Source organism: Dipteris shenzhenensis, chromosome 15 (genome assembly GCF_047967505.1).
Source record: "Dipteris shenzhenensis isolate YYH24624 ecotype China chromosome 15, Dip_SZ_1.0, whole genome shotgun sequence".
In the NCBI taxonomy this organism is placed as follows: domain Eukaryota; kingdom Viridiplantae; phylum Streptophyta; class Polypodiopsida; order Gleicheniales; family Dipteridaceae; genus Dipteris; species Dipteris shenzhenensis.
Genome location: NC_141610.1, coordinates 5,874,523 through 5,886,090, shown reverse-complemented (window position 1 = coordinate 5,886,090; position 11,568 = coordinate 5,874,523). Strand labels below are relative to the sequence as shown.

The 11,568-nt window shown below is 43.0% G+C and overlaps 1 protein-coding gene across 2 annotated transcripts; it reads left to right on the top strand.

The window, feature by feature from the left end:
* Positions 1 to 7,712: 7,712 nt before the first annotated feature.
* LOC147893253 (leucine aminopeptidase-like) lies at positions 7,713 to 11,145 on the top strand. 2 transcript variants are annotated; one of them, XR_015542214.1, is made up of 5 exons: positions 7,713 to 9,397; positions 9,494 to 9,727; positions 9,812 to 10,138; positions 10,287 to 10,631; positions 10,823 to 11,145. XR_015542214.1 is itself a non-coding variant. In XM_087385660.1 (4 exons), the coding sequence occupies exons 1-4, from the start codon at positions 8,429 to 8,431 to the stop codon at positions 10,578 to 10,580; spliced, it is 1,824 nt and encodes a 607-aa protein (XP_087241786.1). In that variant the 5' UTR covers positions 7,714 to 8,428; the 3' UTR covers positions 10,581 to 11,144. The 2 variants fall into 2 exon arrangements, 1 of the variants encoding a protein (XP_087241786.1); XM_087385660.1 differs by having other exon boundaries at positions 7,714 to 9,397; positions 10,287 to 11,144.
* The last annotated feature ends 423 nt before the right edge of the window (positions 11,146 to 11,568 follow it).

The following is an 11,568-nucleotide window of genomic DNA, read 5'->3' as shown; positions in this document are numbered from 1 at the left end:
TTCATAAACATCAACACTTATAATTAGGACACATGGCTTAATGAGGGCTCATAAAAGGAAAACTTCCCTCTAGGCCTCCTACCGCACTTGGAACTTAGAATCCAATTCTCTAAGGTGAACCTAATGAAGTGGTAAATATCTCTATAGTCCCTTCCAAAAACTAGCATGCATTTAAACTAGAGTAGAACACTAGATGCCATTAAGAAAACTAGCATGCTTTTAGATTAGAGTAGAACACTAGATGCCATTAAGAAAGCATAAACACAAGAAAAAAATAGAGAATAACATATCACCAAAAGACAGGAGATTATAGCTTTTTAAATGGCTTTTGACCCCATTTTGTCATGGAGCACATGACGATTGTCTTAAAATTGCACTGAAGTCCTACCATTTTATGATTTTTTAAAAAGGAAAAAAAATAATGAGTAAAAATATGGACAGAGATACGACACAGGGTCGTTTAGGACCCAATCCTCCTTACAAATGTCAGGGGTGGTGTTTTATTATTCTCTTAGTAATGCGTAAACATTTGTACCTTTTGGGAATTGAAGCCCAACAAATACATGAATCCTTAAGGCTATGGTCACAAGAGCTCATAATTCATTGTTGGTCACAACCTATATAATATTGTGACATGGACTACAACCTTATGAATTATCATACTTTGATCTCGCATCCGAGTTGGCTATGTTTGATGCTAATTCTGAATCTTCCCTTGCATTAAGAGCATGCATCAAAAGAGAGGAATGTTGTAAGAATTTAGATTGCATAAAGTATATCTAGGGCAAGGAAAGAAATTAAAAATATTATTATAATAATCTATAGCATAATTATTATAACCACACATAGTGTGGGCAGGGAGGCAACACACTTTCTTCCCTAAAGAATTACAATCCGAGAGAACGGGCCCTTCCTTATGTATCGAGATTAAGGCTCATGAATGGATGAGATGCTGACATATTACCAATCTATAGCATAATTATTATAACCACACATAGTGTGGGCAGGGAGGCGGCACACTTTCTTCCCCAAAGAATTACAATCCGAGAGAACGGGCCCTTCCTTATGTATCGAGATTGAGAACATCAAGAATATTAGCATCAAGTAGTATCGCGATTGAGGCTCATGAATGGATGAGATACTGACATATTACCTAGATATCAATAGTCATATTCGTATTGCATGTCAAAAAATCAATATCTTGCACGCCCCAAGCACGTAGATCTCTTTCACTTTCTGCGAACACGCGGGTCCTCAAGGAGATCATCCTTCCCAAAGTTTGAGGAGTCTCAACTATCCATCCACTCATTGCTCCCACACATCATGCAACTATGATAGAATTCAGTCTTTCATTGCCAACGTCTCCCTCTAGGCTCCCAAAACTATCTCCAAGCTACAAGCACCCAAAAATATTCAAGTTAATCACAAAATTGAAGGCAGTCTCCTATAGAGCACAACCTCTCATTGCTTCGGGTGGGGGGACGAATTCCCTTGCAATAATTGAGGAGTTGCTCTATGACATTTATCATCACTTCCATATCTCTATGTTGGATAAATTTGGGTTTCCTCGAGTGGAATCTTGTCTTCGAGCAAGAATAAAACAAATAGCTCGTCATGGTGTTCCCCAGAGGCAGTCTTCATTGGAAAGCTTTTGAATTGCCACTCAATGGGACAAACAAAGTTTGAGACGAGAATGTTCACAACCTTGACCTGCTTTTGGCCCAATATACTGAGGGTCTAGATTTCAATTTTTAGCTTTTCTATTTCTTGCTGTAGCACGGCCTCTGACACCATGAAGGAAAATTTTTCGTTTCAAATACGATTGGTGCCCCCTTGCTTGTTTATGTGGGTTGTGTGTTCCACATACGGGGCATCGATGCCACGACCTAGGCTTGCATCATGCTGAAATGCCTAACGTCCTTGAGCTCGGTCGACATGGTAGAGATTTCAAGCATAGATGCACCTCCATGCTTGTTGCAATGATGATTCTCTGCCTATCACACAAAGAATACTCAAATTACATACAGAAGATGGAAGTTACAAAGAACATTTACTACAAGGTCCAACAATAATGGTTGAACTAGTGGACTAGTAAAACACTCACCTTGTGGAAGAAAAAGAATGTGATTCATGGTGCAAAGTGATCAGCTTGCGAAGGAGAAGGTCAAAATCAAAATAAGATGGAGTTGAAGTTGTTGCTCATTAAATGAGCAACTTTTCGAAAAAGCCTCACCAACTTAGGCTTCATCCACCCAAAGTCCATATCATAAGCTGGGAACCTCGATGAACTTGCCACCACCATGCATTCGGGGCTGTTTCCAAGCTTAAATGACTATTCCTCATCTCTAACCAATGCGTGTGCATCAACCGTGGACCATCTCGTTATTGATACACTTTATTGCATCTCAGATTCATGAAGCAGTTTTCTTTCATTAGCCCCTACTATGGTTACAACCAGAGTCCGTTGAAGAGCATTGCTGAAGTAGGAATCTAGAAGTGGTGGCACTATTCGTGCTCTACAATCGGTTGGTAATAGAGCAAACATTGTCTCTTCTAGCATTTCCAAGAGTGTGCTGCAGGGGATTCGAAAGTTGAGAACAGGATGCCAATCTCATGGTAGGCCTTTGTTTTCAACTTCTTGATTGCATCTGCACTGAGATGGAATACTCTCTCCTCAAGCTTCTTATTAGGCTTTTCAACAAGGTCGGCTAAACTATTAGGCATTGCCACAAATAGGAGTCATGCTTTCTCCAGGGAGACGTTCTCTAGTTTTAGAGCCATCCTATTATGCAAAGGATGGTTGGACATTCCCATGGCTCAATTGCAACCTTGTAAGACCTTGTGAAATTCAGCAAGACTTGATTCTTGACAAGCAGCCTTACGTCCTCTAGTGTCTCTATTAAGTTTTTCTTAAAGGTAATTGATGAATTATTCCTTTAGCTTGGCATGGGGCTGGTAAAAGTCTTGAAACTATTGCCACTAGACAACACTCATGATTGTGAGCAAACTACGCTTCCTCAAATTCCCTCTCTCTATGTGCTCAAGTGGTATTGAGGTTGTTGAGTCTAGACAATGATTGATTTCCTTCTCAAATTTTAATGTTCACGTCACTTGAAGGAAAGCATGGTAGTTTGATAGATCAAAACACAGACAATCTCTCTGTGCACAATCGCCATTGCCAAGACAATTCCCCTCTTTTTGATCTCCATTCCAAGCTCCCTTGCCCTCCTCACCATGTGTGTTGCCATCTTTCACACTCCTAGGACCTCTAGATATCTCAAAACCACCATAAAGTCCCAAAATGGAGGGCTTATCAACAATTACGTGGTTCTCGCTAACTCTAACGACTAGCCACCCCTTAAAAGTTTCTTTAAACATGCAACATGTTAAGGACTATACACATGCATCCCACACACCCAAGTCTGCTAACTCAGGAACATGGATCACAAGATCCTAAACATAACATATAATTCACGATGTGTCAGTGAACTAACAGAGATACCATAATATCATTAAGCATCATTTGTGAGAGGTGTATTGATTGTACAAAAGACTTGACTACCTAGTCAAAGATACTCAATGGTTTTCTATGTTCAACGATATAGCTATAAAATAGGTAGAGGAATTTGGCCTCTCTCTAGTTCAACATTTCACCTGATTCATCTACAAGCTGCATGTTGAATGTCCAAGTTTAAGATGATTCACAAAACTTGACAATTGCATATAAGGAATTAGGGTGTACTTGTCTTGTTGCATTAAGGTACATCACCAACATGAACAAGCCCACATGATCATCTCAACAATCTGTTATAACTAGATGCAATCTTCATCAATGGCCTATGAGCTGCAAGCATGGTTTACCCAAGAAGAGGGTATCTCTATGGTAGTCATCAAGGCTATGAGGTCATCACAAAACTTCTCATAGATGTGTGGGAGAACTTGATTACTGTTATCCCCACTCATTCCAATTTAGCGCTAGACTAATCCACCATCATGCTTAGAGAAGCATTGAATTTGGAAAATGCATGTTGCACTAATGGGGCGGTTGATGTTCAGAAAGTTGTCTCTAGTGTGATAAAGAGTTGAATAGAAATCGATGGGCCTTCCAAGAGTTTGTTGCCTTTGCTAACAAGATGGTAGACCAAGGCTTCTCGACCATGTTTGCATAAAATATACAACATCAATATGCTAAAATGTGGATCCAAATTGGACTCTAGATAGACAATCTCTACATGCATGCTTGCTTTAGCTTGCTTTGCAATCTTGCAAGGTTCTTTCTATAAGTATTAAGAGCTCTCTAGTTATGTTGTTTGAGTACCGCATTAGCAATATGTGAGTACTAACCCTATTGGTCAAGATGATGTTGCCCAACCATCACCCATCCTACCAATCTACTCAATGCTTGTCTTTCCATTGCTTCATCATCATTCACCAACCTAGATGGTGTTTTTGCAACTCTAACCATTTGCATCTGCATGCTCCTTGTGTCTCATGAAGCTAGCTCTTCCCAGAGTGTAATTATTGTGTCTCTAACCCCCTACATCTGAATGCTTCTTCTATCACATCTTCCTCTATCCCAAGATGATATTTCTCCATCATAGCATCTATGGATATCCCGAAGCATGCCTATCTCTATAAATTCCACCTCTCATGCATGTCCTCATCCTCTCACTCACAACTGTCCTCATCCTCTCACTCTCTCTCATCCAAGCTTGATCTATGACGTAATTGAATGTAGGTTTTTCCTTGTAAGAAATGAGAAAGACAAGGGTTATGCATTCCCCCTTGGTATTGCTCAAGGTGTTAAAGCTCAATATGCAAAGTGATGGTCATATAGAGTAATTCTAATGTTGTACCCACCGCAAGGGGTTATCTTAACTGTTGCTCTTTGTGTCCATGGATACAGCAAACCTTGGGTCCATCATCTCCCCCTTGTAGTCTCAAGAATGCAAATGAAGCAATCTAGGTATGTCCTATTCTCCACACTCCACACTCCAGAATCCACAATTGAAATAGCTCTCTATAGGTGTTTGTCTCATTGCCTTATGGTCGGTGCAAGTCATGGTCCAGGTGTAATCTCTAGCCATTACACTCTCCTCGTGCCAACATACCCCATGATAAGGCTAGGACTAGAAGTCATTACATGCGCCACTAGACACTAGATCATGTCTTGCCATAATTGCCTATTATGAATCTATCTTCCTTGCCTATGGTTCACTCATGCACTTTATGCTTTCTTTTTACCAACATGCAAAACCCATTCAACACCATGGTTATGGTTGTGAAAAATTTATAGGGACTTTATGCCATAATGATATCCCCCCTAGTGTTAAAACCCTAGTCATTTGCCTCAAAACAAAATTGGTTTTTTAATATTTAACAACAAGCCTCCTTTTGGTATGTTCACACATCCTCAAAGGTTCCGTATTAATTTATGACATACCTTGCTCATAAAGGTCTATAATCAATGGGGATTAAGTCTCCATATCAAAGCAAAATCCATTTCCATGCCTAATGTCTTTACTTGCCCATGATGATACGTACATGAGTAACAATTGTCTTGCTTAGGCATCTACAACACCTTTTGTCTTAAAGCAACATGGGGAGGATTTTGGCTTCAAACATTGCATTTTTTGGGGGGAGAGGAAACAACCCCTCCTTTTGGTATGTTCACACATCCCCAAAGGTTCCAAGACATGAAAGTAACAATATTAGTTTTTCGACATATCTTGCTCATGGTTGGCATATATTAAGTCTCCATGTCAAGTCTAAATACCTCAAAGCCAAAATTCATTCCTAGGCACATGTCATTACTTTCCCATGATAGGTGTGATCCAACAATTCACGATAGCAACATTTGCTCATGCTTCTATGCCACCTTTGTTGCAATATAATCTAGGTTGTAGATTTACAAGTCAACCAATGATCCAGATCTCGATGTACTTGAAAACACCTCCATGGTCCTTCAACATTCTGATATTGGCTACAAGAAACCCTATCAATACCTTAAATTTCACACACCATGGGGTTTTGGCCTCTCTTCATGGATTGTTTTTTTTTTCTTGAAGGATCCTAACCATTGTTCTTGTTAACGCTCCCTTAAATTTCGTTAGCTCTAATTGTTTTTTAGCAAAGCACATCAAAGATTTTGGCTATAATATGGCTATCATTTGGGCCCTCCTTCTAGGCAATACTGTTGGAATTTGTTGCTTATTTAGTTCTTCAATAGTATATTTACTTATTAACTTCCATGGAAATCTTTTGTATGAGAGATGGTGATAGAGAACATCTATTGGTGGCCATCATTTGGCAAATACCATTGGCTTGTGACCTCATTTCTTAATTCTCAATATTCTTTAGGATCTTCCTTGTGAGATAATTACATGTGTCAAAAACCCACCTTTAGTATAAAGTATCAAAATAGATGGGATTTTATTAGCACCACCTGGCTAGAGGGTAGTCCTTTAGTGATTTTTGGAAAATATTTGCTGGTTAGTCTATTGTTTTAGATTGGAATTTTCAGGTGAGACCCATCCCTTGGAACTAGTGCAAATGAGGGTGAGGCTAGCTTGCACTTTTCTAGGGCATGCTACAAAATGCTACAAACCGAGGCTAGCTTGCACTTATTGTGCTTGCAGATATCAACAGGTGTCAACAAGGCTTGGGTAGTCTTGAATGATGTATTTGTCTTCTTAAAGTCTTTAAATGGAAGCTCAAGTTAGTGAATATCGAAGAGTGTACCAGACGTTGCACATAGGCTCTTGCTTTCGCATATCCCTACATAAGTCTCTCTCTCTCTCTCTCTCTCTCTCTCTCAGCATGTGCATCCTCCTCCACTATTGCTTGCAAGTACTTTGCTATGCTCTCACTTCTTACTCATGCATACTTCTCTCTCTCTCTCTCTCTCTCTCTCTCTCTCTCTCTCTCTCTCTAGCTTGCCTCCCCTGAACAAACACATTCCTAAAGATTATTGCTTCGGCCATGCTCTCCTCCTCAACCCCTCATCACCCTTTTAGTTTTGTTAGGCTGACAGCTTTGAAACACTGGTCTTTACCTCTCCACTCCTTGTTGGTATCATCAACTTCCTCTTGTTTTTGCAATGGAGAGAGAGCGAGAGAGAGAGAGAGAGAGAGAGAGAGAGAGAGAGAGAGTTTAGAAAGTATGTTTGGGCTTAAATTCTAATTGAGTTCAAGTAATTTGCATGAGTTTGATGTCTGCATAACACGTACAAAGAGCTAATTAGAATCTCAAAGCATTTTGATTGCCGTTCATAAATTTGCTCTTGGTTATGTGTGATCTGTAGGGCAATAGGGTCTTATTATGAAGGGACTTGGGGAAGGGCCGGCGATGATTGGAGGAGCTGTCAAATTTAGGCGACTATCAGCTGGCCTGTGGCTGTGCTGGCCAGAAGTATGCGTAACGTGCCTTTTTTACACCAGCACCTTCACTGCTTCAGTTACTTGCTCTCTCATATAAACTATACATAATACAATACCCGCCCTTTCTTACCCGAATCCCGATGCTACAAGCCCACACAAAGCCCTTGGAAGCGGCTGCGCATCCTTTGGCATTCCCCATGTGGGCGCTCTTCAACACAGGCAGCAGTCGGGACTGGATAAGCTCCCGGTCAATTCGGGCAGTCAAGGGCGCGGGAGAGGGGGAGGGGGAAGGCAGCTTTTGGGCAAGCAACAAGATCATCGATGATGTATTTGTATATAAATAGAGCCCCCTCAGAACCGTCAAAAAGCAGTTACAGCCCAATGCCCATGTTTCCAGTGTTAAAAAGCTTCAGCTCGGCATTGCATCCCTTTTGATACTCTCTCTCGGGCAAGAAGCTTTGAGGAGATGATGTATATTATTAATAGAGCGCTCTCAGAAAGCTCAAAGGTGGAAGCTATGGCTTGTAATTAGCCAGAGCTTAAATCCACTGTCGAAGAAGAAGCCATAGCTAGTGAAGCTTCAGCTGAGCTTTGCAAGCAGTGCAATCCATCAGAGCTTACTCCTTTGCTTGAAGATTTGAGCTTCATCCCTGCTTCTTCACCCATCAAAGCTTCTGATCCCTGCTTCTTCCTCTGTCTTGACCTTCACCCTGCCATGAGAGCTTGATCCCTGCTACTTCCTCCGTCCCAAAAGCCTTTTCTTGAGCTTCACCCTGCCATGAAAGCTTGATCCCTACTCCTTCCTCCATCAGAAAGCCTTGTCTTGAGCTTCACCCTGCCATGAAAGCTAGATCCCTGCTCCTTCCTCCATCACAACAGCCTTATTTTGCGCTTCACCCTGCCATGAAAGCTTGATCCCCTGCTTCTTCCAGTAGTTTGAATCAAGCTTCAACGAATCAACTGCGTATGTTCCCAGCTTCCAAGCACGCCATACGCTGCTGCATCGATCGTCCTCAAGCTCGAGCCAAAGGGAAGAATTTTGATCTGCCATGGCTCCCGTCGATCCGCATTCCTTCACAGACTCCGCTCACCCTCTCACCAAGGGTGTCGATCTTGCCCTCTTCCTGGATTTCGACTCCCAAACCATCTTAGGTTCTTGCACCTTGCACCTCTCTCATCCCCACTCTGGTGACCTCTTCCTCGACACCCGCTCTCTCCACATCTCCTCCGCCTTCGATGCCTCTGGCAACCCCCTCCCCTTCTCCCTCCACCCCCCCCACCCCATCAAAGGCTCCCTCCTCTGTGTTTCCCTCTCCAACCACTCTAAACTCTCCATCTCCTTCTCTACTGACCCCTCTGCCTCCGCTCTCCAGTGGCTCCAACCCCCCCAAACCGCAGGCAAATCTCTCCCTTACGTCTTCACTCAATGCCAGGCCATCCACGCCCGGTCCATCTTCCCCTGCCAAGACACCCCTCTCGCCCGTATCCAATACTCTGCCAGAATCAATGTCCCCAAGGACATGCGGGTGGTGATGTCCGCTGCCAACATGGGTCGCTCTGCTCCCTCTGTCGGGGAGGCCAGCGGTGCTTGCGACGATAGCAAGTGGCTTGCGGAGGGCCGTGTGGTCGAATACTTTCTCATGCAGCAGTCCATTCCGCCGTATCTCTTCGCTATGGCAGCAGGTGACATTGCGTATGCGGATTTGAGTCCTCGATCCAGAGTTTACGCTGAGCCTTCTGAATTGCAGGCAGCGGCGAACGAGTTTTCTGGGACGGAGGCTATGGTGCAGCAGGGAGAGGCGCTCTTCGGACCATACGAGTGGGAGAGATTCGATCTCCTTGTGATGCCACCGAGTTTCCCTTATGGAGGTATGGAGAATCCAAGAATGGTTTTCTTGACGCCCACTGTCATCGTCGGGGATAAAAGTGGAGTGCAGGTTGTGGCACACGAGCTTGCGCACAGTTGGACTGGCAATCTGATCACGAATGCTTCAAACGACGATTTCTGGCTTAACGAGGTGAGTCATTACAAATCTTGCGGGGTGAGGTACTTTTGTGCTACCTGGTCTCTGCGCGAGCGGAAGACACGTCCTTAACATTATGAACGTATGCAGGGTTTCACAACTTACGCGGAGAGGCGAATCGTGGAAGCTTTGGAGGGAAAAGAACGCGCTTCCCTGCACGTCGGGCTCGGTTGGAGTGGGCTGAAGGAAGAGATGGAGAGGTTCAAAGACAGGCCTGAGTTCACAAAGCTGAAGACAAATCAAGAAGGGGTTGATCCCGACGAAGTGTACTCTCAAGTGCCGTACGAGAAGGGCTTTCACTTCCTGTGGCGCCTGGAAGCAGAGGTATGTATAATTAACGTTTCCGTGTCATTTCAACGGCCTTGATGCCTGACTTTATTCGTTAAGTGTATGTTCGTGCCTTTTTAGGTTGGTCGATCTGCCTTCGATGAGTTCTTGAAGAAGTACATCTCAAAGTTCAGATTCACATCCATCAGCACTGAGACTTTCATGGTCTTTTTAAAGGAGTATTTCCCTGGTATAGACAAAAAAACAGACTTACATGCATGGGTGTACGAGCCAGGATTACCAGCAGATGCCTTAGAACCCACATCAGCTATTCTTCAGAGAGTTCTGACCCTAGCAGGGGGTTTTAGCTCAGGACAAAGGTTGACTGATGAAGATTTCAACTCCTGGCAAGCGTTAGAATGGCAAATCTATCTGGAGAATCTGCCCAGAAAGCTTGGAACAGAACAAGTTAGTACCATCTTTCTGCCCCTCTCCTCCCCCTCCCCCCCAGTTAGTGTATGTCCAGGGATTATTTCTTGTGTACTGCACCGTTCAACTGGAATGCAACCCCATTGGTGATTTTAAGTCTAAGGACATTGTACTTTGTAATGTGCAGGTGCGGGAGCTTGAGGAAAGGTTTCATTTCTCTGAGAACAAGAACTGGGAGATTCGGGTTGCTTTCCTGACTATTGCTGCTTTCTCTGGCTATGAGCCTTGCTTCCCAGCCATCCAGAATGCCCTGCATGAAGTTGGAAGAATGAAATATTTAAGACCATTATACTCGGGATTGCTGCAAAGCACACCCGAGGCCAAGGAACTTTCCAAACGGGTTTTTGCAGAGGCAAGGTCTACGTATCACCCCATTGCCCAGTCTGTTGTGCAGGGGTTGTTGCAAAAGCTTGATCCGTAAAAGCCTCATTGCAAAAGTTAGATCAGTAAAGCCTAATTTTGGAGTAGGATGGTAAAGCTTTTCTCACACCCCCTCCCCTCCTCAGTCAAGGGGCTGGACTTGTCTCTTAGCATTTTCTAAATGCGTGCGACAGTGAAGCTTTTTCAGGTTGACCTGGCAAGTAGGAAGGTGCATGAGAGTTTTTTGCAGGTTTTGAAGGAGGAATGGTTGCAAAGGTTGATTATTTTGTATGTATGTTGTAGAACTACTTTTATACAGAAAGGGAGACCAGAGGTGTTTGGGAGTGTTGCCATTGGAAGGTCTTCCCACACCCCCTTCAGGGGCATCGCTTTTTAAGGAAATGCAAATACAGGATATAGTGGCCTCTTGTGGCAAGGCTTTCACCCTCAGATCATGAGGCGAACAAACTTAAATATTTACGGATGATGAGGCTTTCACCCTCAGATCATGAGGCTACTTAAATATTTACCAATTCTGTATCCGGAGTCTTTTCTGTTTCTAAGACCTCATACGAAAGAATTCTCCTCTGAACAGTTTGATTTGAATACTACGATCAGCACTCTCTTTGTGGTCTTGAGAGGATACAGATGCTGGCATGTGTGTCTCAACTGCTTTTAAATTAGGTGTAGAATGAATGCTGAATTTAAGTAAAAGCACTTGTATTCTTAGAAAAGTAGGCTTTTGAAGATTGAAGGTATGCTAGCGCCAATAACGTCATATTGTCAGCCTGCCTTGTTTTGAACATTTCCCATTCCAGGGATGCCAAACTCTGAAGCCTTTTGGAGATGAGTATATCATTATATAACAAGAAGGCAAGATAATCTAAATCCTGCGCATATAGACAATCATGTAGAAATATATTTAGCCAGAGAGGGATCACCAAATACTCGAAGATTATGGTCCTTCCATAGAGTCCATAGCACCCTATAGCAAGCCCAATAAAAAAGTAGATCATATCCATGCTTCCTTACTTGATAATAACCAAACA

What these genes read in the sequence shown, in the direction of transcription:
- LOC147893253 (XM_087385660.1), top strand. Translation starts at nt 8,429, where the DNA reads ATGGCTCCCGTCGATCCGCATTCCTTCACAGACTCCGCTCACCCTCTC. An exon ending in TGTGGCGCCTGGAAGCAGAG is followed by an intron (nt 9,728 to 9,811) that starts GTATGTATAATT and finishes GTGCCTTTTTAG; the next exon opens with GTTGGTCGATCTGCCTTCGA. An exon ending in GAAAGCTTGGAACAGAACAA is followed by an intron (nt 10,139 to 10,286) that starts GTTAGTACCATC and finishes TGTAATGTGCAG; the next exon opens with GTGCGGGAGCTTGAGGAAAG.